At 39.3% G+C, this 25,914-nt stretch overlaps 2 protein-coding genes across 6 annotated transcripts in view; one reads left to right on the top strand and one right to left on the bottom strand.

Moving 5' to 3' along the window:
• The window catches only part of vamp7 (vesicle associated membrane protein 7), a 28,969-nt gene extending 21,387 nt beyond the window's left edge, over nt 1-7,582 (top strand). For 3 of the 4 annotated variants that reach the window (XM_043704614.2, XM_043704613.2, XM_087992084.1), the window contains exon 8: nt 1,877-4,128. In XM_043704614.2, coding sequence (XP_043560549.1) covers nt 1,877-1,945 — 69 coding nt within the window. In that variant the 3' untranslated portion in view covers nt 1,946-4,128. Of the gene's footprint in view, nt 1-1,876; nt 4,129-7,441 lie in introns of those variants that run through there. The other variant, XM_043704617.2, reaches the window with a different exon arrangement.
• LOC122557191 (SLAIN motif-containing protein-like) overlaps nt 5,350-25,914 on the bottom strand; it is a 44,380-nt gene continuing 23,815 nt past the window's right edge. Inside the window, exons 4-10 of one of the 2 annotated variants that reach the window (XM_043704608.2) lie at nt 18,514-18,654; nt 17,451-17,756; nt 16,934-17,071; nt 15,238-15,568; nt 11,276-14,000; nt 8,373-10,724; nt 5,350-5,448 (exon numbers count right to left, since the gene is read on the bottom strand). In XM_043704608.2, the coding sequence (XP_043560543.1) occupies nt 13,934-14,000; nt 15,238-15,568; nt 16,934-17,071; nt 17,451-17,756; nt 18,514-18,654 (983 nt within the window). In that variant the 3' untranslated portion in view covers nt 5,350-5,448; nt 8,373-10,724; nt 11,276-13,933. Of the gene's footprint in view, nt 5,449-8,372; nt 10,725-11,275; nt 14,001-15,237; nt 15,569-16,933; nt 17,072-17,450; nt 17,757-18,513; nt 18,655-25,914 lie in introns of those variants that run through there. The other variant, XM_043704609.2, reaches the window with a different exon arrangement.

Genomic DNA, 25,914 nt, shown 5'->3' with positions numbered 1-25,914 from the left:
TCAGGTCCCTTCATCTGCAGTGTGATCATGTCTGTAAACATGCTATCCACAATGCTGTCTGACACCTGGATGCTCCATAATGTCTCCAGTTACCGTTCTAGTTCTAAACCCACATTTCTAGGAGCTGCAGTCTACTGCACACCTGGAAATGTGCCCAGCTTCCCATGTGGAGCAAGAGGGGCAAACCATGGCTTTGAGCTCCCCTAAATCACTTTCTTTAAAAACTTTATAGACTTCTCTGAAAACCAAATAAGTATCTACCCTTGCTTAAGTAATGACTTATTTATGCTTGAAAATATTCACTTACTCATCAATCAGTTGCTCCTGTTGATCTGTCATTTTCTGAACAGTGTTGTCTGGTCTACTCTGCTCCCATTGACATCCAGGTTTGCTTTACTGTGCTGCCACCACTCCTCCAAATACACTTGATCCAGGCACTACTCCTTAGCTATTTATCTGGAAGGTACATTTGTTTGCCCCGAGGTTTGCTTCCCTCTGCTGCCACTCCATGTGCTTGGACTCATTTAACCGTCTGAAAACTGTGACTCTTCCTGATTAACCTACAACGTTAAGTGCTTTGCCTTTCCTGCTTTGTTTCCCTCCACTTTTCAATGTAGGAGTTACATTTGCTAACTTTCAGTCTTACTGAACTTTCCCTGGATCTAGGAAATTTTGTAAAATTAAAATCAGTACATCAGCTGTCACTGGCAGTTCTTTAGGATGAAATCCACCAAGGCCTTGTAGGCCTGCTGTTCCAACAAAGTGCCCTGTGCAATTTCTTTAGCCTCCCTTTCTTCCATTTCCTGACTTCGATATTTCCACTATATTGTCTTACCTTCTCTATTGAAGACTACTTTAATATTTCATCTGCCATCCCCTAATTCTCCCTTTTCAAATTCCCTAAACACACACTTGCTGGAACTCTTGCCCATTTAGTTTACAATGTTTGGAGCAAAAAACTGTTTTTATTAGCTTTTTCTCATTCTAAATCTCCCTCCTTAATCTGCCATTCTTACTGTCTTTTATATTCTATACAATCTTCTGCATTTTTTTTTTGCAGAATTACATGGTTTTTCTACAAATTTGATGGTTTCTTTAACTTTTCAAGTTGACCAAAGATGGTAGGTTTCCCCTTTTGAAAGCTTTCTTTCCCATTTGAATGTATTTCTTTGGATTCAGAAATATTCTATTTTAAATGTAAAACTTTTAATTATATTAGTCAATTTCAGTCCACTATCCAGATCTGATACAGCTTGCTGCATGGTTGAATCCAGATTGTGCTGTTCCAAGAAACCAACTCAAAAACATTCTAGGAATTCTTTGTTTAGGCTATCTTTTGCTCATCTGATTTTCTATGTAGATTAAAATCCCACATGATCACACGTTTCTGGCAAGGTCCAATTACTACTTTTATCTGCTGTACTATTTGGGAGCCTGCACATCATAGCCAGAAGTGATTTCCTGTCTTTATCATTTCTTATTTCTCCCCAAATTGCTTCTACATCCTAGTTTCTTGAACTTAACCCACTCTGCTGGGTCGATGCTTTTTTAAAACTGACAAAGCCACCTTTTCCCAGCTTGTCCTTCCTAAATGTCATGCACCCTTATCATATTCAAGTCCTAATGTGACATTCTACAGCCATTTCTCTAAACTGATTAATAAATCATATTATTTTTGCTTGCACTATCAATTCGTGTGCTTTTGTTTCGAAAATGTGCATTCAGATTTCACCTTTTTTGTGGACCATCTTTTCACTCCATTGTACTGTTCATCTTTGGAAGTGTTAAGTGTATTATTTTGAGGATGATTGGTTGGGAGGAGGAGAATGAAACCTGCAGTGCAGATTTGCTTTGAAAAACAAACAATCTTTTGCAGGTAGTCGTTTACATCATTGTATCAGCAGCATGTGGTGGTCTCTCATGGCCAACTTGCATCAAGAAATGAGTTGAGTGGTTGGTCTATTCGCTGGAAGGAAAAATGGAGCAATCTAGTTTTAACCACTGGTATGCAGATTTCATTGGAGATCTACATGAAATTCATCTTCTTTCTCCAAATACCATGCATTGAAAGGCTGTAGTTTCTGCTTGCCTTATATTTGACATTTTTATACTTTTCATATTAACTGAAGGAGTTACTGCATTACAATTGAAATAATTCATTTTATTGTGTTCAGTTGAGAAATAAATGTTCTAATTTTTAAAAATTAATATAGTGCATTACTTTGACATGAATCAACCTGTTGAGCACTTTCTAAAATTGTGTGCAGGAGATGTTTAGAGAAGCATGAGGTCAATTGTGATTTGCCTTTCTTTTCTCTTTTGGTGCCCCCCTCCTTTTCCCCAGTAAAATGAGAATAACTTGTCTGAGCAGAAACAAAAAATACCAGTGCTTCCTCTGAATCATCCAGGGGAGCTGACCATCTGTGTTCTCAATACAAATTGGGGAACCGTAATGCTAAATAGCTCCATTCCGCAACATTTTGGAAAGTGTTTGAGGTGTTGCATAACTCCAGAATTGAGGGATGGTATTAACCAAAAAGACATTTGAATGGATGCTGTAGTAATGGGAATCCTTACTGGACCAATGTAAAAATGTAAATATGTTTCTTATGCCAGTCATGTGGCCAGTATTATGTACAGTACATCCCAACAAATCTACTATAGCAATGTGGTACACACCTGTCATGGGTTACTTAAATGATTACTTTTACGCTGCTGTATGTAGAGCTTTTGTTAGCCAAATCTGTAAAGTTTTTTTTATGGTTCACATTTGTATTTGTGCAGCTTTGATCCCTTTGCAGGCAAAATAAGAGTTTCAGTTTGAAGTTTTATTGTTTTATAAAACTGAACAGGATTTTTCAAAAACAGCCTCCACTGTGGTTTCTGGACCCAAGGCAGCAACCTTTTTAAAATCTTTAAACCATATGTTCCTATAATTTTGGAATTGTATCCTTTGGTGGCTGGAGATTATGCAGGGACTCATGGCTTTTTTAAAAAAAGTGGTGGCTCTGTCTTTTCATGTCATCTGATTTGGATTTGCATTATTTCAAGAGAAGCACATCACCTCCATGGTTCTGATGTGAACTACTGGATGATTGTGGATAAGAATGATGATCAGATATGTGGGATATGGATTTTTGTGAAGCTCAGTCCATGAGATGGAACTTGTATAGTTCCTATCTAGAATAACTCAACCCAGTTCAGTTCCCTGTGCTTACATTAACACTGCATTCTTAATCCTTATAAGAATCCAAAAAATCACTTTTTACATTTGTTTTGGTTTGCCTTGCCAAATACTTGGGTAAAATGCTGTGCAGAATGGTTCCTATTGATAAGTTGGTCCATGTCACGCAAGAGAAATGCAGCATTTGTACTGTTTCTATCACTATTAGATTAACAAGATGGGAGGGTTGCATCAAAGTATCAATAAATATTAACTCCTACAGCTGTTGTTAAATATAAATCTTAGCCTACTTGCAACTGGATTCTCACATTTGGAGCCAAAGCAACACTTTCCTCACCTGTTATGTATGTATTTTAGTTTTGTTTTAATGGCATATCTATTACTGAACCCCCACCTCTAAAGAATCTGCTCAATGGGCTGTCATTTAATACTGCAACTTATTTGTGCAATTACATCTTTGCCTTTTAACAAGCACAAATTTACAGGAGGGCTTTGTTTGAGTTAACATGTAATCTCTGGTGCAAATCTTTAAGATTAAGTATTATCTATTTTAATCAAGATTTATGCTTGGGTTCCTTGGTACTCTTTATGCATATCTGGTATCTTCAGTAGTTGTGTAGATTGAAACAAATCTAGATGTCACTAATTTAAGTCGTAGTTACATCTCAACTCATCTACTGAAATCCTTCACTGTTCATAAGTTTTGCTAGTAGAAGATTCATGTGAAATAATGGCCTCTGAATAAATTACACCTGTCCCCCACACTAACCTCAGGATAAGCATTCAGATCACTGTTCAAGTTTTAAAACTGTGTGGAAATATATTAATATCAATCTTGCTCTTGTTAAAATATTAATCATTTGTAATAAACTTTGGCTGTATAAGAAGCTTTTGCTCTTGTACTTTGCATTATTGAATGGTAGAAATAAATTGTTTAAACATGACTTGTGTAGTTGCATTTTAAAATTTTGTGCTCTACAGCAACTAAATGTAATACGTGTGGAGTTAGAGAATAGGCTCCATCCAGACTCTTTTCCAATGATAGTGAGTGCAGTCCAATTTGTGCACTTAAACCAGCTTTTGAAATGTTTTCATTTCAGTTACATAATTGGTCATTAAACTCAATTTGGTAAAATTGGTGTTTAAACGAAACTCACTTCATAGTGAGATTTTATTACATCTAATATTCCACTTGTACACTTAATATAGTAAACAAATTGCAAGATACAAGCAGTTCAACACCAACTCAATTTCAAATTAATTGCAGTTTAATTAAAGTTGGACTTTAAGGACAATTACATGCCAGAGTTGTATCAAAGTTCAACCTTAAGATTCCTGTTTGAAGTGGCATTCAGTTTCAAATTTCAAGATCATTCTCATTCATCAGTGTCATATCTATTGGGTGAAAAATGACTCACTGAAAGTATATGCTTATACCTTGACATTAACTAGGATGAAAAATGACTACATTGCTTTAAGATGTTGTGACAATTTCTATAGATGGTTTTTATAAATTACTTTTAATATATCAATTGGAAGTTCAATTTTGTCAATTACTTCTAGTTTAAAGCACAGCACAACTAGTTTAGTATAACAAGGCACACTTGCCTTTTGTTCCAGCAGCCTTTGGAGATTACCCTTCAGTTCTCTGAATTAGTTCAAAATAATTCTTGGCTCCTGACTGGCTTCACTTTTCCTTTTCTGTTTAGTAACTTCCAATCCCAGAAGAGACAGTGAAAGTAATACTGGGAATTTCCAGTCTCCAGCTCTGTTTTAAAGTTTTTGCTAACTGATCCCTTCCACTTAAGTATCTCTGAAGCTGGAGGGACTTGGGTTCATATCCCAGGCCCCAGAAATCAACATGAACTTACAATTTAATGTTTAAGATTTGTTATTTTCTTTGGTAAACTATAATTCCATTTTGCAGAGTCTATTTAAAAACCTGGAGAAACTGAGTTACTGCAGATGCTGGACAGTCAAAGTTGATAATATGGTTTGCGAGAAGCAAGGAAGTCACCATTTGGGGCAGGACTCTTCAGGACTGGGGAGAAAGAAAGGGTCTAAGATCAATAGGAATGGTGATAGGTGGGTGAAGGTAGGTCAAGTCAAGAGGGCAGATGAGTCAGGGTTGAGGCTGGGATGGGGGGAGATTGAAAACAAGTAAATTCAGTGTTAAAGGCAGTAAACTTTATTGTTAAAAATTCAGTATCTTTTTCTGCAGAGCCATTGGAGCTGAAACATTACACTTTCAGGACTGGCAACATCTGTAGACAAAGTTAATATCTTTGTTAGTCTAAAGAAAAGTCCAGCACTTTGGAAACCATCTCCCTAAATCTATTTCAAGGGACCCTGTCAATTCAATACAATGCAATGTTCTTTTGCAAGCAATTGAAAAACATCAAGCCATTCCTACAAATTGTTAACACCTATATGATTAGTGGTATGACTATCAGAATATCAAAACACATTTGTAACAACCTTTGCTTTGTCTTCAAATATACTGACTTTTTTGAAGGGCAGTTTGGAGATATTTGGAAAAATAAATGCTTACGTATTCAGAGTTCTAAAATGGCCCAGGGTTGGAATTAGAATCTTTCACTTTGGGAACTTACTTTTGAAATAAAGTCAATATTGTATGGGGTAATTTCCAATATTAATGGATTGACTGCAACAGAGACAGAGACACAGTAAACTACAAGCAAGCCTGGACAACTTTCCATTGCTACCAGACTTGCAGTAGCTGTTTGTTTTTTTACATCTACAGTTGGCTGGATGGTTCAGCAGGATAGGGGTTGATGGGAACATTTCACTTACAGCTTTACTAGGATTTCATGAGGGTAAGTTGATTAAGGCCAGGTGAGAAATTAGCCTATTATGGATGGTGAGTAGCTAATGGCATCTCAACAAATTGCCAACATCAATTCTAAAGACTGCAATATCTAGGTAGGTTGTAGACAAGATAAAAGTAGGGGTCTATGTTAATTGAGACAACAACAATAAAATCATAAGTAATATTTATGCCATGATTCAGTGGTATACCTGGTCATGTTACAAAGGACAGATTTCCTGTTGCCAGTAGGTGTTAGACATCCAGCAAACCTCAATTATTGGTAGAGGCAAGATGGTTTTGAAAACCTAAATCCACTTCATGAGACTTATTAATCCAGTGTGATCATGAATAGAGTATATAGAAGTAAAAATTAAAAGGTCAGGCAATGTACTCCATTTAATACAGATGAGTTGAACCCTCTGGTTAGTAATTGGTGAAGTGGGACAGAGTGCACAGATGGACTTAGAAAAAAATTGTTCATAATGCCAAAGAAAGTCAATGCACAGGAAGTGGAGTGCCATTCATATAGACAGTGATGCCAGTTGTCAACAATGCCATGGGATACAGATTGGTCACCAGTGGCAAGACATTTCCCAGACCATATCAAGTTTCACAAGTGGAAGGCCTAATCCAAAAAGGGAAGTGGAAGCATGAGGGGTTGATTAAACTGAATTAGCTGTTCATTCAATTACTTCTGTCAAGGTCCAGCAACAGATAAGGAAGAGTTGACTGCTTTAGTTACACAAAATGTTGAGGGGATTTCAAATACCAATTTTAGATAGTTTAACACAGTGCACCCTCCATTCACAACTTCCACCTCAATCCCCTGCAATTTGCCTACTGCTGAAACAGAGGCACAGTAGATGCTATTTCCCTACCACTACACTCATCCCAGGAACAGCTGGATACAAGGACACCTACATCAGACTACAACACTATAATCCCCTCCAGACTAATCTCAAAACTCCAGGACCTAGGTATCTGCTCCACTTCTGCAACCGGATCCTCAGCTTCCTAAACCACAGACCGCAATCAGAAAAGGTAGACAACTGCACCTCTTCCACGATAACCCTCAATAGTGGGAGCCTAGAGGTGGTCAAAAGGTGTGTCAGGGCAGACCGAGAACTGGAAGGGGCATGGGATGGACTGAGAGCCTGAAGGTGTGGGAGGGATAGGGGCTTGCTGGGTCTGTATTGTCTGCACTTTTGTATGTAACAGTATTGTTACATGTGCAAATGTCATTGTCACAGTCTTTTCACATGTGGAACTGGGATTTGAGGGTTGTCCTCATCTCCCTGTAACTGGTTGAACGGTAGGGTTTGGGGCCTGGCTTTGCTGCTCCTCTCCCTTGTAAAATTGCTGTAAATGTTAAGTTTTCCTTTTTGTAAGATGTTTTGTAATTTTGTAATAAAATTATATACAAACAGGAATAAAAAAATAGAAAGGATATCAAACAACGATGAGTCAGAACATAGAGGAGATAGAGGTCTTGGTCTCAACACCAGCAAAACAAACGAACAGATCATTGACTTCAGGAATAAAGGAGGACGACATGCCCCCAACTACATCAACAGAGCTGAGGTGGCGGGGGCAAGAACGTCAAGCTCCTACGAATGACTATAACTGACAACCTATCCTGGACTTCCATATAGATATAACAGTCAAAAAGGCCTAACAATTCCTCTTCTTCCTCAGCTGGCTTAGGAATTCCAGCACGTGCATAATGACCACCTTTTCCAGATGCACCATAAGACAGCATACTATCCTGGTGCATAATGGCCTGGTACTGCAATTGCTCTACCCAGGTTTGTAAGAAACTACAGAAGGTCGTGTGCACAGAGACCATCACAGAAGCCAACCTCCCATCCATGGACTCCATTTACACTTCTCAGTGCCGCAGAAAGGCTGCCAACTACTTGTCTCATTCTAGTAATGCTTACTTACAGAAGTTTGAACACACACACACACACACACACACACATGTTCAAGAACAGCTTCTTCCCTGCAGTTATTAGGCTGCTGAATGGACTCTAACTTACAATAACATGGAACTTGCTAATGTTCATTGTGCTTGCATGTCATACTCTAAGCACCCTATGAGCTGCCTGTATTGCTCACAAAACAAAGCTCAGGTACATGTGACTACAATAAATCAAATCAAACTAAACCTATTGCTGCAAGTAACAAATGCTATAATATGGTGAGTACAGCACAGATGTGCAAGAGGTAACAAAGGTATTGACAGCTGTGGCTCTGACTTGAAGTGAGGAGAGGTCTCACAAAAGATCTCTTGCCAATGCCTAGTCTCTGCTGTCAAGAGGGAAATTGCTTCAGCAGTAGAATAAATTGCGTGAATACCTGAGTTTACAGATACAGCACAATGCTCTGCACAAAAAGAAACCCATTCATCGTAGTAGTGGCTCTTTTGTGTAGATTCCTGAAGAAGGGCCTGTGCCCGAAACGTCGAATCTCCTGTTCCCTGGATGCTGCCTGACCTGCTGTGCTGTTCCAGCAATAAAGTTTCACGCTTTCTTTGTGTCACAAGAACACATGGCATCCTCCACTGAATAAGGAGCGATATTCGTGAATCACTGGAGAGAGTCAGTACAAAGGATGAGCACTGATTGCCTTTGCATATCCTCATGGTGATAATACTGCACATGTAGTTGAAATAGAATAGACATATCTGTCACAAGGAGCTGAAACACGAAGGTAAACATAAGAACTCCTGTGGGTTAAAAGGAAATTAAGTAACAAATGATCAAAAAGTACAGGACAAACAGCATTCCAGAAAACAGACAACCCAGAATCAAATTTTGGACATTCCTATAAAATTGGGTAGTTGGTCACCCTTGCTAGCATACAGTAAAGCTGGTCCACTTTTTTTTTTTAAAATAAAGCTGTTCTGGGATTGTGCACTGGGTTCAGAGACAATGTCGCAAGTAAGTACCCCTTGTAACCAATAAACATCGACCCAGATAATGACATCCATGAATAAGTAAATTTAAAAAAGGTACAACCTTGGAGCCAACCAGAATGCCATTCATGTGACCTGAATGGAGGGCTTTAGGGTTGTCTAATGATGTCGGCACCCTGGCAGCTTCCCAAAACCCATATGCAAACCTGCATTACAAGCGGATGCAGATAATGTAAGCATTTAGGTAATACTTCCTGTTCAGAAAATCACCTGTTTGCAAATAAAGTCTTGATAACCATGTGGGTATGATCAATGATTCCCCTCCACCTGGGGAAATATAGCTATGACTCTGAAGAAAAATGGTCACTGGCCTGAACTGTTCAAACTTCCAATACATTGAACCATTGGATGGTACTTGAAATCCTTCATATGCCATGTTTATCTTAACGATACCTACAATGCACCAGATGAGAAGAGGTGCCATCATCACATTTGCTGCCATGGGCTCTGGATGTCTAAGATTTTCCATGATGTAAAGTTTTATTTCAGCATAGCAGTCAGCTTCATTACCTGCCTGGAGTTAGGCAATCTTCAGAGATATTGGTCCTTCATCTCCATAAAGCCAAACCTCTGACATAACACCCTTTAACCCAAGCAGCATTTTGAGAGTACAAAGTTTGATTTGTTTGGCGTTAGCTCTCCTGAGACACCTTAGCATTGCACAGTTGTTCCATGTAATTGCAGCCCCAATTCTAATTCCAATATAGAGAGGGAGGGGGACAAAAATTAGTACAATCAGAAATTTGATACTATGGGCAGATAAAGCCCACACACTCAAGTCTCTTTGCCCCATCTCCTTAGCCACTGCAGACAGAGGCATCCTTTGTCTCCACCAAGTGCGAATGTGATAGAGACAAGAGACAACCTGCAGACCGTTCCACAGTATGGCTTCTAATGAGGCAGTGAGAGCAAACTCCTATGGATAGCTTGTGGCATGTACAATATTAGAAAAATGCAGGAAAATGTCTGACAGTTAGTAGGTTAACAGACTTAATTTTCTGTGATTCAGATTGGTGGCACTCTTGGCTGTGTCATAAGTCTAATGTTCAAGTTTCACTTTGGGGTTGGAGTTCCAAAATCTAGACTGACAAGCCATTGCAGGACTGACAGAACACCAGAGAGTTTATCTTGCAAGTGAAGTGTAAAACCAAAATGTTCAGACTGTCTGCTCATACAGATATAAAAATTCCCATGACACTTTTTAAAGCAGAGAAATTATTCTCGATGAATTGACCAATGTTAATTCTTTATCAATACCACCAAAAAAAATTCTGGTCATTTTCACATTGCCTTTTGACTGTTTGCTGCATACATATTGCTACCACATTTATTACAACAGTTCATGACGAGTGAAGTACAGGCTTCAAGTGGTCATGAAAATCAGACATATGCATTTTTGTTTTGCTTGTGCATCACAGACCCATCCTGCCTTCCACATTGTGGAATCGATTAGTACCAAGTCAACAGAAAAGAGATGGTTTGATGCTGACCTGCACGATTTCACAGGCTGGCAATATTCTGGCACTGTTTATTATGTTGCTCTTCATACAAATGAGTGCAAATTCCATTTTGATTCATACAGATATGGAATCAAGGCTGGCAAATGGAATTGGGATACTGAATAGCCACAATATCCTGGCAACAGGTTGAATCGACTGAGAAAGTGAGGACTGCAAATGCTGGAGATCAGTCAAGTATGTGATGCTGGATAAGTACAGCAGGACAGGCAGCATCTGAGGAACAGGATAGATATTCCTGTTAATATTTAACGTGCTGATTAGAGATGCAGCAGATAACAGTTGAGATCAGATTTACATAGACATAATGACCAAAAATATATTTAGAGCAAGAAGCCCAAGAGTTTAAGTCTAAAGTCTTGGTGCTATGATATAGTTAATCTTTGGTTTGCTGTTGAAATAACAATTGCACAGTGAAAATGAGAATGTCAAAAGAAAACTTGTGTTATAATCACACTTTTTGCTGAACTGGTGGATTATACACAATGCCCATTTAAACATCTATTATTATGACAGATGATAAGCACAATGTCATGGTACACCGTAGTGTCTTAAGAGTTTTTGCCATTCCTTTACTAATGCTCAGTCAATATCTTAGAAGATCCCATGTATGTCACTGACAGAATGCCACAAGAACTGTAACAGTTAAAGGAAAAGGCCCACTAGAAGCCTTGCAATCCAACCTTGACATGTGGGCAATAATGCAGCCTTTCCTTCCAACATTAGCAAGACTAGAGAATAAATGGAAACAAAGCTATTTTGCTTACTGCGGTGGCAATGGTTTCCTCACTCTCCCATCAATACAAAGGAATTTAAGTCAGAAACTGAGTGTAGCAAAATTTGGAAGTCCAACTGAGGGTATAAAAACAAGTCTCGTAATTGCTGCACATCAAAAAGATAAAACATTCAGAAATTTTCATTCAAAAAGTTTAATTTAATAAAGAAATTCAAATGGAATGCCTTTGACACTTACCCAATCAATGCTGGCATAGGAAGGAAATAAAAACACATACATGACTTCATGCTAGTCTACAACTGAATATAAACAGACTGTTAACACTTCTATCTTATAAAGACTCCGTAATCACAAATTCAAAAGTTCTTCAATAATGTCCTTTAAGAACTAAAATTCAAAACAAGCTAGTTGGGTAAATCAGCTGCTTGAGAATGGAAATTATAAAATTCACATCACAGCACAGACCTTACTACTAACTTACGGGGATTAATTGCATAAGAAACATATTTTGAAGATTCAATCCCATACTTCAACCGGTTTGCTGCTGACCAGTATGTAACTGATACTTTCCCTCACTCCAAGAAATAGAGTAATTGAACCAACCAACCAGGTAAATTGTATATAAATGGGGCATACTGCTGACTAATTTAAAAGTATAGTACAGGTACACAATCCTTTATCTCAAATTCCGAAATCCGGCGTTTTTATTGTAAAGTTTTTTTCTGCATATCAAGGTTGTTTGGCGTGCGAACAGGTGACCAAACTCCACACCCACTCGACCCACATCACTCAAATGTGACATGATGGCGTGGCTCAGCACTGGCAGGCGTCAACTGCATCTCAGCGCTCGTACTAGTTACACATGGGTTTGCTGTTCGGTAATTTTTTTTAATTTCACTGTGAAAATGTCATTTATTCTGAAATCCGAAAACCGGCCCCGAAGATTTTGGATAAAGGATTGTGTGCCTGTATTTAGCAGTTTACTATTGAAACTTGCTATAGAATACTGCTGAAAGTGTTCTCTTTTGGAGTTATTTAAATTAACTGAAAACTTCAATTTCTTACAGAAATAGAAAGACTGATGGGCTGAAATTTTTCTTTCCCCTTTCCCAATCAAATATTCTAGGTTTTACAAAGGTTATCTCAATTCATCTTCTTCTGAAGCAAACCAACTTCACATTAGGTGCCATGCAACTACAATGCAGTCAATTTCTCTTTCAGTTGAAAACATGTCCAGAGATCAAACATTCACTGTGCAAACGTGAGACATTTGACCTTCAGTGCACAGGCAGTATCTTTGCACAAGGTAAAAAAAAAGTCAGTTGATTTTTGGTACAGCAGGCAAATTAGCAGTAGCTGGAAATTGTGGAAGAATAACTAACAGCAATTGATCACCACCACCACAGAACACAGGATCTATTACATCATTTCAAATGTTACAGTAGATTTAGTGGAGTAGTTGACAGGATCAGTAACTTAATGTTCTTGAAACTTTTAAACTTACTGCACCACATCACAAGAAATACTGTTAAAATTTTCACTTCAACACGCTTGGGTGTAAGTTTTTGTACCTTGGGGTAGGGACATTCCAAACTGACACCTAGCGAGTTCACAAGATTTTGGGGTGACAAGCTCCAAGGCAAAGGTGGCTGCGAAACTTGAACTGTATTTTGACAGCTTTGAGGTCCCCTTTTAATTGGTTTTATTTCCTGTTGCTAGACATGCCTCAATAGCCTGTTTGGAGGCTCAATTGCCTCTGAACCACAGCCAATAAAAAGTGAGCGTGAAATTTTCTCAGCAGTTTTAAACACTATACCCCACCAATATATATCCGCCATGTGGGATCCCATTCATCAATCTATACCCCTAAATCCCCACATCCAAACTTTCACTTGAACCACAAGGCATTAAAATGGGTTCTTTGTTGAAAAGCAATTATTGGTAAGCACCGCCTTAAGGGAGTAGGCAAGTTTAGTTAAACATTGCACATTTGGAGCGCTGTAAGGATATTAGATACTCAACTTACAAAGTTAAACAATGTTCTCAGCTGCTCCTGCAGGATGCAACAAGTACTTGAGAAAGATAGACTCCTAATGTTCATGCAATATAGTTTGATCAATTGCAACATTACCACATACAAAAAAAATGATGTGGCTCTTATGAACCAACCTTTAAATAAATTGCAAGCTTTCGAATAGAACTGAGCAAAGGAATGTTCAAGCACTTGGCAACTACAGACATCTCCAAACACTGATCTCATTTTCTTGCCTTCTTCTGTTGTGCATTGATTTAAGAAAGGAATGATAAAGAAATTAGATGTTAAAGCATCAAGACAAATTGTGATTGATTTCGCTCTTTAAAAGATTGAGTAGTACATAATTTTACCTCACATTCAAGATCAGTTTGGAGAGTTTGGATTTGCAATGCATAAATATGTAAAGTGGATTTAAAGATACCTACATGACACAACCTGACTTCATATAACTGGGCTGATGATGCAATCAACAGGAGCCCAGGAGGCAGAATCCTGGCACAGACAGTCTCTGACTTCTAAAACCTGTCTTTACAAAATATTGTTCATTACCAGAAACTGAATTTTTCTCTCGTTTGATTTAAATTGGACTTCTGCCCAGCCAGCTGGGCTTTCACTTCATCAGGTGCCAGCAGTTTGCGAATCTTTGGGCTTTCCTCAATAACAGCCTTCTTTCCATTTGTCTTCTGTCACAGTGCTGTGTGTCTTCGGGAGTTGCAATGTCCTGATAATAAGGGAAATTCAGTTAGTTCCAAATCATGTAATCGAACACCCAGACAAGCTCACAAAAACAAACACTTTGTTGAAGCAAACCAACAGGAGTGCCCAGAATACTGATAGGAATCAACTGGCAATGATCAGTCTCCAACTAGCATGTAGTCTGTTAAATGAGAAAAAAAACATTATCCCCATTCCTCTTCCTTTTACCTATATGTATATTCTTTTATGTCTATCCATCTCAAATCAGCTGGCTATGCGTCTATTGCATGACTATCTGAATATTCTCCAATTACCTGACTTTTTATTTGCATTCTTTGCCATTTCCAAATTTCATTCCACACCCTGACTTTTCGATTTCTTCACCTTCAGAATTTTATTTGCTATGTTGGCAATAATGGCTGAAAACAAGTGGGCAAAAATATAGCTTTGACAGGTGGAAATCTTTTGCAAGTTAGTATGGCAAGCACGAAGTTGATCAAGTACATTGATATTTTGAATTGTCAAATTAGCATATTATTTTGGCAAGTAGCATTTTTGTGAGGATACTCTCAAGATCACCATGTCTACCGAGATAAAGCTCCTTTTTGACTCTTTTTAAGAGAAGTGAAAGTGCATCAGCAGACTTTAGCAGGCTGCTTCTCATTTAAATACCTTGGTCCAGAAGGCTGCATTTCAAGAATATGCAGTTGGATCAATGTACAAAAAACCCTAAAATATAAACATGATGTAAGAATTCATAATGGTCTGTGCGAGTGTCCCCCTGGGTATTTTTTGTCTCTCTGCCATGGTCAAAAACAAATCACTTTAAGAGGGTGCACAGGACATGCCAGGGGTAAACTAAGTACAGACCCAGAGATTGACTTATTCATTCAGAGCATTTGGAACCTCAATATGTTAAATGGCTTGTGCTATCATAGCCAATGAAGAGTAGCTATGGTAGAGAACACCTGGGGTCAATATAGCACTTGACGATTGTAATTCCAAATTGACAGAATATCGATGGTTAGGGAAATTATCCAAACTGAAGCTAATTGCCAAGCCATTTATTTGGAGGGGTTTGGAAAGTTCTTGCTTTTAAACAAAATTCTCATATCTTGATTAAAGTGATATATTTCCTTTTCTCAAAGAGAAAAATAAACTCAAGTTTTCCCAATTAGTGTTGCAGTTGTCCTTGCTAATACAAAGACTTTGAACATCAAGTTATGCTTCTTTTATCTTTAATTGAAATAACCAACACATACCTTCTTGATGGCTGCAAAAGCTTGGTCTTGGAAACTGTGGAAGTGGGAGTGCAAGTGCTAGCAACCCGTGACTTAGTAGGGGTGCTCCTAGGAACAGGAGCTGAACTAGAAGATCTTCCATTCGTGGCAATGCCAGTAGGTGAAGAAATGCTCGAACAAGTTGGAGACTGGATTCTACGAACAGTACTCCCAGAACATGGGTATCCTGTTTTCACTGGATGCCTTGTTGTCAAGGGAGAATTACTGTTTGCAAGAGCTTTCACTGGCTGTCTGCTGGAGGGAGAAATCTGGCTACTGTTCCCAGTAGTGTACCTGAGCTTACCAGATGAACCTAGCCAAAATAAGAAGATAAATTATTAATAAGACACTTATCTATAGAAGCATCTTTCACATAAAGCTACTTTATCTTTTCAAGATGACAGTTAAAATTTAAAAATATGGACTAAGAACAAAATTTCAAAACAGTGAATTCTATTCCTACCATAAATAAGGCATACATAGCTGAATTTATCCATTTGACAGAACTGATAAAACTTATGATACATCAGATAGCTAAGCTGCTCCAGCATAAGATTTTGACTAAACATTTACTACAATAACTGAAAGAACAACACCCATTTTCCACTCAAGAACCATGCGTCCTTCAGGACTCAATATCAAGTTAAACAATTGCAGAGCACAATGCCTTCCTTCCATGTTTATTACCCACCCCCACACCCAGGTACTATAATGAAATGGGTTGTTTTTAGCACAGCCAACCATTTTCCACACTTAGCCTCCATTATCACCTATCAAGCTTCACTTCTCCCCAGCTTACTATCAACAATCCCTTTGGGTGCTCATCTTCTTTCCTCCCTCTCTCCTGAAGTTCCTCTTTATTAGTCAAAATGGTTGTCACTCTGGATAATTTGAACAAAGCAAAAAATGTAAATACTGGGAATCTGAAACAAATACCAAAAAATGGCAGGAGTCAGCAGGTCAGGCAATACCCGAGGAGCAATAAAAACACAGGCCTAATGATCCTTCATTAGGATGATGCCTAATCTTAGTATTTCTCCAAATTTTCTATTTTATACCAATGAGTTCCTGCCTAGATCACAGTATAGAAGAAATTAGTTGTGCTGCTAATTAGGTATCTCTCTAAGAGCGTGATATTCAGAATTAAGTTTCCGGGTGAATTGGCAATAGTGTTATTCTGTTTACATTCAGGCTTATTTAACAATTAAACCTCAATTCATCCCAAATCAAAGGCCAATCCTGTAAGGGTATATCTGGAATCCTTTTCAATTGTTGCCCGAGAACTGTGTCTGTGCAGCATTAGCTCAAGGAAAGGAAAACAAGTAAAAAAGGCTACATCACAAACACCAGACCACATTAAATTGGATTTTAAAAACTTTGCAATTTAAAATCTAAAATATCTAAGTCCCTCAAGTTGAGAGATGATAAATTTTCAAACCGATCAACGGTGCTGTAACTTCAGAATTGGATTGATTATTGTTATGGAGGATAATTAACAGAAAAGCCTTATGTTCAATCTTACTTTGAAATTCTCAATTAAAACAGAAACCATGTGGGCCCATCATAAAATTTATCTGGCAGGTTAATTTCACATTTGAAAAAACTGAAAATATGTGCTTCACGTGAGCGATTGGTTAATGTTTTCCTCATTTCTTAGAGCAGATCCAATGCAACATACCAGCCGAAGACTGCTGCAATCGTGAAATTCGACTGCTGGGTATTTGCAAATTAGACTCAAAGTTCCGACTGTTTCTACCCGAATCAGAGCAGCGAATTCCAGACTTGGCCAGATTGGGCATACTACGACGCATTTCCTCTGTAACAAAATGAAATGAAGCAAGGCTTAGCTGATCCAGCTTATATACAACTCCAGTCTAACACTGTGGTTGACTTAATGCTCCCAGCAAACAGCACTGGTTAACAAATGCCACTTTGAGAGTCGTCAATATCCCAAGAACAAAAAAACTTTTTTTTACATGTGCAACATTAAGAAAATCCAGAAGATGAGCACTTTGTCCATAAAGAAAGGTGGGTGTGTTTATTATCAACAATTAGATAGAATATTTTAGAATCACAAGTTCAATCATAGCCTATGTCAAAAGAAAGGTTTGCACTGAACAAGATTCATGGAAGTTTTCACTTCCTTAAAACAATCTCCAGGAACTTCTTACTCAATTTAACTATAGATTTAGTACCTTGATTTTTTGTATAATTCATTAGCTCCGATACACGACCCTGCAAACAGTGCCGAGAAGGCCGAACTCTGCCTGCAGTTGCTGCGCCACGAACTGGAGACTGCGATCGAGGTGAATTTCGTGGAGAAGGTGAATATCTATGCACACTGTGCTGGGGTAATGAGTAATCATATTCATCTTCATCATCCAAACTGTAAGTGTCAAATTCCTGATCACTATAAGTACCTCTCCGGAGGGAATTTAATGAGGCACTAGAGCTGCGGCGGGATGCAGATGCTGAACTAGAAGCATAGTCCTGACGGAGACCTTTAGAAAGAAAACAAACAGTCTCATTACTAGAATTTTGTTCTCTTTGCCCATCTCTCAAACTGCAATCTGAAAAGCACATCCAGACAGCCATGGACATCACGTAGCAACACGACCTAGCAATGGGGCAAGACCAAACTTGTAAAATCGTATACAGATTTGGTCAGCATATTCAAGGAAGGAGACAATTTTTACACAGTACAGCAGAGATTCACTATATCGATATATGGGATGAGAGGTTTGTCCTCCAGTGAGAAGTTGAGTAAATTGGGCTTATTCTCTCTGGAGTTTTAGAAGAATGAGGGATGACCTGATCAAAATATTAAAACGATCACTAAAAAGGATGGCAAGAGGCCTGGGAAATGGAGAACATGTGGGCAATGTCAAGATAATGAGCTGATCATTCAAGACCAAATTGAAAATACATTTCTTCAAAGGGTTATGATGTTTTGGAATTCTCAGCCACAAATGGTAGTGGATGGTCCATTGTTATCCATATTTGTGACCAAAGGTGCCAATTATTTTTCCTCAGGGAATCTCAAAGGATATGGGGAGCAAGCAGAAGCATCAACTCGAAGCTTAAGATTGGCCATAATTGGACAGAATGCCAAAGCATGGCTTGGGAAAACGAAATAGTTGCCTCCTGCTCTCATTCTTTATGGCGAAGCTATTCCACATTACTCAAATGAAAACAAGATAACACATATTGTTTTCATTATGTATGAAAACAATATGTTTTCACATATTTTCCACTTACTTTCTTCCTGTAATCGAGCCATTATCTGGACATCTGTCAAATCTTGCAATTTATACCCCATGGAGATGGAGTCATCGGAAGTGCTCAATTCACTGTCAATGGATGACTGGGAACTTAGTGCTGAGTGAATATTTGGATAACCTTTATAATCAAAGAGATGGAAAACAAATAGTGAAATATAGTAATTAGCTAAAGCAGATGTACAGGAACAATTTACCAAAGTACTCAAATCCAATTGAGTATTAGGTAGCTGCAAATATTTTTCTATTCAAACAGAGTCGGATGATCAATTTGTCAGTTTCTTTTTGATTCAGATTGACACCATTTCTCTGCAGATTCAAATGGATACATAGTTTTCAAATTAGCTTTTAAAATCATTAGTAACTAAACAAACATCACATTACATCAAATTTTTTAAAATATACTTTTTATAGAACAGCCTCAGTTATACGAACATCAATCATCTGAATTTCAGATTATCCAAATACTATCTCAAGGTCCTGTAAAATCATTATCCGAACAGTTATCTGAACAAAATACTCTCTGCCCATCTCGTTAGATAATCATGGTTGTCCTGTTTTTGTAGATATACAGAACAATCACACACATGTTGGGACATGATTTTCTTAGAATATACAGCAGTGCACTACAATCAGAACAACCAGTGTATGAAATAAGAAATATACTGAAACATCAGAGATAGTGGTGCAAGAGGATTGTTGTTGCTTTTCATTATTGGAATCAAGAGCTCAAATCAAAATCCACAATGATTACATAAATGTTTTCTCCACTTAAGCGACTCCAATGTGACCTGATTGGGAATGGATGAAACATTTAGGCAGCAGACTGGAGACTAAACTGGTCCAATCTGGACAAGCTCGTGTAAGCAGTCAGAAAAATAAAATTCAAATTGAGGGACTCAACTTTATACAGCTAATAAATAAAGTAGGAATTTTATTTTTCACCTAACGTGACGCTATTGAGCAAAAAGTAGTGTAAATTGTTGCTTATACCAAGGTTAGGATTCGACGTTTTCACCATCGCGGCCCAGGTTCGAATCCTGGTCAGGGAACAGGCACTGTTAAATTACATTCGTTAATGCATTATTGCTTACTCTTGATATTTTGAATGCAAACATTTGTGAATTTAAAATCATGTTTTGGATTCTGAGTAATCTAAGATGAATGACAGGAAAAATTTCTGGCTGTTAACAGCTGCTCCTTTTTTTTGAAGTATTTTAGGTGCTGAAGGTGATTTCCTTGAATTCCAGGAGCAGCTGTTAATATGCTGTTACATTGTTTTGGAACTTTGGAGGAAAAAAAAAAGTCAAACCAGCAGTTTTAAAAGAAAGAATAGACAAAGGAAACACATGGTGAGGTCAGTGCAGGAGAGAGAGAGATAAAGAAACTGACACTGCCTTTGCTGTTTGAATTCATGTATCGCTGGACATCGGAGTGAGAGTGGGAAAATTAACAAACAGTGAAATTCACAACTGATGTTGGAGGAACTGTTGGGTGAAGTTCACAGCACAGAAACAGATGAGTGTACTGTTGTCTTAAGCGTGACCTACAGAAAGGCTGCAGTAGTGAGTAGAATGGGTCGTTTCTTGATTGTATTTTTGGAGGTGTCTCTTGATGAAACTTAAAATATAAGTCATAACTATTAATTTAACCTGGGGCAGTGTTTGTAGAGGAATAAGACAATGTTATTTTCTGGGTCTATAAATTGTGAAGATGCAAGTAGAGTGAAATGTGCTTCTTGTCAAATGTGGGAGTTTAAAAGAGAGTTTAAGGAATACAGCGGATTATATCTGCCATAAATACTGTTTGTTGCGAATCTTATCGGATTGAATGGATCAGTTGGAGAGACAGTTAGAAGCAATGAGGAATTTGCAACAACAATAATATGTGATGGATGGCAGTTATTGGAATGGGGGAAGTCTCCGATACAGTCACATAGATGGGTTTACGCCAGGAAAGGTAGAGAGGTAGGCACTTAGTGCAGGAGTTTTTTTGGGCTAAACCCATTTCAAACAAGTATGCTGACTTGGAAAATGTTGGGGGTTGGGGGGGGGGGGGGGGGGGAACTGAATCTCAGGGGAATGTAGGACAAACAGCCAAGTTTCTGGTATTGCGACTAGCTCTAATGCAATGAGGAGTACATCGGCTTCCGAGAGTTCAACTGTGTTAGGGGATTCTCGAGATCAAGGTACAGACAGACGATTGTGGCCAGTAGCGAAAAATCAGAATGGTGTGTTGCTTCCCTCGTGCCAGGATCAAAGATATCTCAGAGAGGGTGCAGAATGTTCTCACAGGGGAGAGGGGCCAGCAAGAGGTCATTGTCCACATCGGAACTAACAACATAGGAAGGAAAAAGGTGGAGAGTCTGAAGGGAGATTACAGAGAATTAGGCAGGAATTTAAAAAGGAGTCATTGAGAGTAGTAATATCTGGATTACGCCTGGTGCTGCGAGTTAGTGAGGGCAGGAACAGGAGGATACAGCCTCCTATGCATGGCTGAGGAGCTAGTGTATGGAAGAAGGATTCACATTTTTGGAACATTGGAATCTCTCCCGGGGTAGAAGAAGTGACCTGTACAAGGAGGACGGATTGCACCTAAATTGGAAGGGGACTAATGTACTTGCAGGGAAATTTGCTGGAGATGCTCAGGAGGATTTAAAGTAGTAAGGATGGGGGGGGGTGGGGGGGGACCCAGGGAGATAGTGAGGAAAGAGGTCAATCCAAGACTGACACAGTTTAGAACAGAAGGGAGTCAAATAGTCAGGGCAGGCAAGGACACGGTAGGACGAAAATTATAAACTGCATTTATTTCAATGCAAGGGGCCTAACAGGGAAGGCAGATGAACTCAGGGCATGATTGGGAACATGGGACTGGGATATCATAGCAATTACCGAAACATGGCTCATGGATGGACAGGATTGGCAACTTAATGTTCCAGGATACAAATGCTACAGGAAAGATAGAAGGGGAGGCAAGAGAGGAAGGTGAGTGGCGTTTTTGATAAGGGATAGCATTACAGCTGTGCTGAGGTAGGATATTCCTGGAAATACATCCAAGGAAGTTATTTGGGTAGAACTGAGAAATAAGAAAGGGATGATTATTGCAATTGTATTATAGACCCACTAATAGTCAGAGGGAAATTTGAGAAACAAATTTGTAAGGAGATCTCAGCTACCTTTAAGAATAATAGTGTGATTATAGTAGGGGATTTTAACTTTCCAAACATAAATTGAAACTGCCATAGTGTTAAGGGTTTAGATGGAGAAGAATTTGTTAAGTGTGTACAAGAAAATTTTCTGATTCAGTATGTGGATGTACCTACTAGAGAAGGTGCAAAACTTGACCTACTCTTGGGAAATAAGACTGGTCAAGTGACTGAGGTGTCAGTGGGGGAGCACTTTGGGGCCAGCGACCATAATTCAATTAGATTTAAATTAGTGATGTAAAAGGATAGACCAGATCCAAAAGCTGCTGAAGTTCTAAACTGGAGAAAGGCCAATTTTGATGGTATTAGGCAAGAACTTTAAAAAGCTGATTGGGAGCAGATGTTCGCAGGAAAAGGCACAGCTGGAAAATTGGAAGCCTTCAGAAATGAGATAACAAGAATCCACAAAGTATATTCCTGTATACTTACGAGGGGTATACTTACGAGGGAAATCAGGAGGGCAAAGAAGGGACATGAGATAGCTTTGGCAAACAGAATTAAGGAGAATCCAAAGGGTTTTTACAAAAACATTAAGCACAAAAGCGTACCTGGGGAGAAAATAGGGCGCTCAAAGATCATTGAGGAGAAAGTGAGGTCTGCAGATGCTGGAGATCAGAGCTGAAAATGTGTTGCTGGAAAAGCGCAGCAGGTCAGGCAGCATCCAGGGAACAGGAGAATCGACGGCTTATGCCCGAAACGTCGATTCTCCTGTTCCCTGGATGCTGCCTGACCTGCTGCGCTTTTCCTGCAACACATTTTCAGCCCCTCAAAGATCAGCAAGGCAGCCTTTGTGTGGAGCCGCAAAAAATGGGGGAGATACTAAACGAGTATTTTGCATCGTATTTAATATGGAAAAGGATATGAAAGATATAGATTACAGGGAAATAGATGGTGACATCTTGCAAAATGTTCAAATTACAGAGGAGGAAGTGCTGGATGTCTTGAAATGCATAAAAGGTGGATAAATCCCCAGGACCTGATCAAGTGTACTCTAGAATCTGTGGGAAGCTAGAGAAGTGATTGCTGGGCCTCTTGCTGAGATATTTGTATCATCGATAGTCAAAGGTGAGGTACTAGAAGACTGGTGGTTGGTTAACATGGTGCCACTGTTTAAGAAGAGTGGGGAGGACAAGCCAGGGAACTAGAGACCAGTGAGCCTGACGTCAGTGATGGGCACGTTGTTGGAGGGAATCCTGAGGGACAGGATGTACATGTATTTGGAAAGGCAAGGACTGATTCGGGATAGTCCACATGGCTTTGTGCATGGGAAATCATGTCTCACAAACTTGATTGAGTTTTTTGAGGAAGTAACAAAGAGGATTGATGAGGGCAGAGCAGAAGATGTGATCTATATGCATTTTAGTAAGGCATTCAACAAGGTTTCCCATGAAATTGATTAGCAAGGTTAGATCTCATGGAATACAGGAAGAACTAGCCATTTGGATACATAACTGGCTCAAAGATAGAAGACAAAGGATGATGGTGGAGGGTTGTTTTTCAGACTGGAGGTCTGTGACCAGTGGAGTGCCACAAGCATCGGTGCTGGGTCCTCTACGCTTTGTCATTTACATAATTGATTTGGATGCGAGCATAAGAGATAGTTAGTAAGTTTGCAAATGATACCAAAATTGGAGGTGTGGTGGAAAGTGAAGAGCGTTACCTCAGATTACAACAGGATCTTGACCAGATGGGCCAATGGGCAGAGAAGTGGCAGATGGAGTTTAATTCAGATAAATGCGAGGTGCTGCATTTTGGGAAAGCAAATCTTAGCAGGACATATACACTTAATGGTAGGGTCCTAGGGAGTGTTGCTGAACAAAGAGACCTTGGAGTGCAGGTTCATAGCTCCTTGAAAAAGTGGAGTCGCAGGTAGGTAGGATCGTGAAGGTGGTGTTTGGTATGCTTTCCTTTATTGGTCAGAGTATTGAGTACAGGGGTTGGGAGGTCATATTGAGGCTGTACAGGACATTGGTTAGGCCACTGTTGGAATATTGCATGCAATTCCGGTCTCCTTCCCATCAGAAAGATGTTGTGAAACATGAAAGGGTTCAGAAAAGATTTACAAGGATGTTGCCAGGGTTGAAGGATTTGAGCTATAGGGAGAGGCTGAACAGGCTGGGACTGTTTTCCTTGGAGCGTCAGAGGCTGGGGGGTGACCTTATGAGAGGCATGGATAGGATAAGTAGGCAAAGTCTTTTCCTTGGGGTCGGGGAGTCCAGAATGAGAGGGCATAGGTTTAGGGTGAGAGGGGAAAGATATAAAAGAGACCTACAGGGCAACATTTTCACACAAAGGGTGGTACATTAATGGAATGAGCTGCCAGAGGAAGTGGGAGGCTGGTACAATTGCAACATTTAAGAGGCGTTTGGAGGGATATGGGCCGGGTGCTGGCAGGTGGGAGTAGATTAGGTTAGGATATCTGGTCGGCATGGACGAGTTGGACCGAAGGGTCTGTTTCCAAGCTGTACATCTCTATGACTCTATAACATGAACAGATTGTGAAATAAATGTGATAGCACACAAAGATGACAATGCAAGCATTACTTTCCAAGATGTTAGCTAAAATTTTGGGTTTATTTATTCTTCCATAGCATTACTGGTAAGGCCCACTAGACAGATCCCTAACAGTCCTTCAGCAGTCTTGGTAGGTTATTTCAGACAGCAGTTGCAAGTCAATCACATTCAACTCAGCAATCATATTCAGGGCAAACCAGACAAGGATAGCAGATTTCTCTCTCCTAAAAACTGTGAACTCTGTATTATGATTACAAAAAAAAGTCACTATTCGACAAGCTTTGGTTTCCAGATGCTATAAAAATCTTAAATTTTAGCATTCATTTCTCAGTCCCCACTACGTTAACCTGGGGTGCTGGCTTACCAGCCAAGTGACATTACCATGATGTCATCATCTTCTCTAAGCCTACCACAAATACTTCAGCTCCTTTAATACAGCTGATAGGAGTTGTATGGGTTGGTGGGGTAGGGTGGGGAGGTTGTTCTACCCTAAACCAGAAACTGAACTGCTTTAGCCATATCAACTGCACCTACAAGGCACAAGTCAGATGTATGATGGAATACTGCCTACTTGCGTGGACGAATATTTAGGAGGCAGGGTGAGTAATTTTGCAGATAACACCAAAATTGGTGGTCTCGTTAATAGTGAAGGGTATCTAAGATTAGAAAAGGGATCTAGATCAATTGGGCCAATGGGCTGAAGAGTGGCAAATGGAATTTAATGTGGATAAATGCAAGGTTTTGCATTTTGGTAAAACAAAGACAGGACCTGTACATCAGGTTGAGGTTTAGGGTGTAGGTTTGCTTGCTGAGCTGAAGGTTTGATATCCAGACGTTTCATTACCTGGCTAGGTAACATCATCAGTGGTGACCTCCAAGTGAAGCGCAGCTGTTGCCTCCTGCTTTCTATTTATGTGTTTGTCCTGGATGGGGTTCCTGGGGTTTGTGGTGATGTCATTTCCTGTTCGTTTTCTATGGGGTTGATAGATGGTATCGAGATCTGTGTGTTTGTTTATGGCATTGCGGTTGGAGTGCCAGGCCTCTGGGAATTCTCTAGCATGTCTTTGCTTAGCCTGTCCCAGGATAGGTGTGTTGTCCCAGTCGAAATGGTGGTTTTTTTTAATCCCTCTCTGTGTGTAGGGCGACGAGGGAGAGGGGGTAGTGTCTTTTTGTGGCTAGCTAGTGTTCGTGTATCCTGGTGGCTAACTTTCTTCCTGTTTATCCTATGTAGTGTTTCTGGCAGTCTTTGCATGGAATTTTGTAGATGACGTTGGTTTTGTCCATGGGTTGTACTGGGTCTTTTAAGTTTGTTAGTTTTTGTTTGAGTGTTAGTGGGTTTGTATGCTACTAGGATTCCGATGGGTCTTAGTAGTCTGGCTGTCATTTCTGAAACTTCTTTGATGTATGGTAAGGTGGTTATGGTTTCTGGCTGTGTTTGGTCTGCTTGTCGTGGTTTGTTCTTGAGGAATCTGCGCACTTTTTTTTTGAGTATCTGTTCTTCTTGGTTCTTCTCTGTTTTCCAAAGTTCGTCTGTGCTGCAGTGTGATGTGGTTCATTGGAAGTGTTCTGATACAGCTTCGTTTGTGTGTGTTGGGATGGTTGCTGGTGTAGTTAAGTATTTGGTCAGTGTTTGTCGGTTTTCTGTATACGCAGGTTTGTAGT

This window comes from Chiloscyllium plagiosum, unplaced genomic scaffold, assembly GCF_037043375.1.
Source record: "Chiloscyllium plagiosum isolate Xiang-an unplaced genomic scaffold, Cpla_swu_hap1 HiC_scaffold_11, whole genome shotgun sequence".
Lineage (NCBI taxonomy): Eukaryota > Metazoa > Chordata > Chondrichthyes > Orectolobiformes > Hemiscylliidae > Chiloscyllium > Chiloscyllium plagiosum.
The sequence above is the reverse complement of the archived record's forward strand: the minus strand, read 5'-3'. Positions and strand labels throughout refer to the sequence as shown.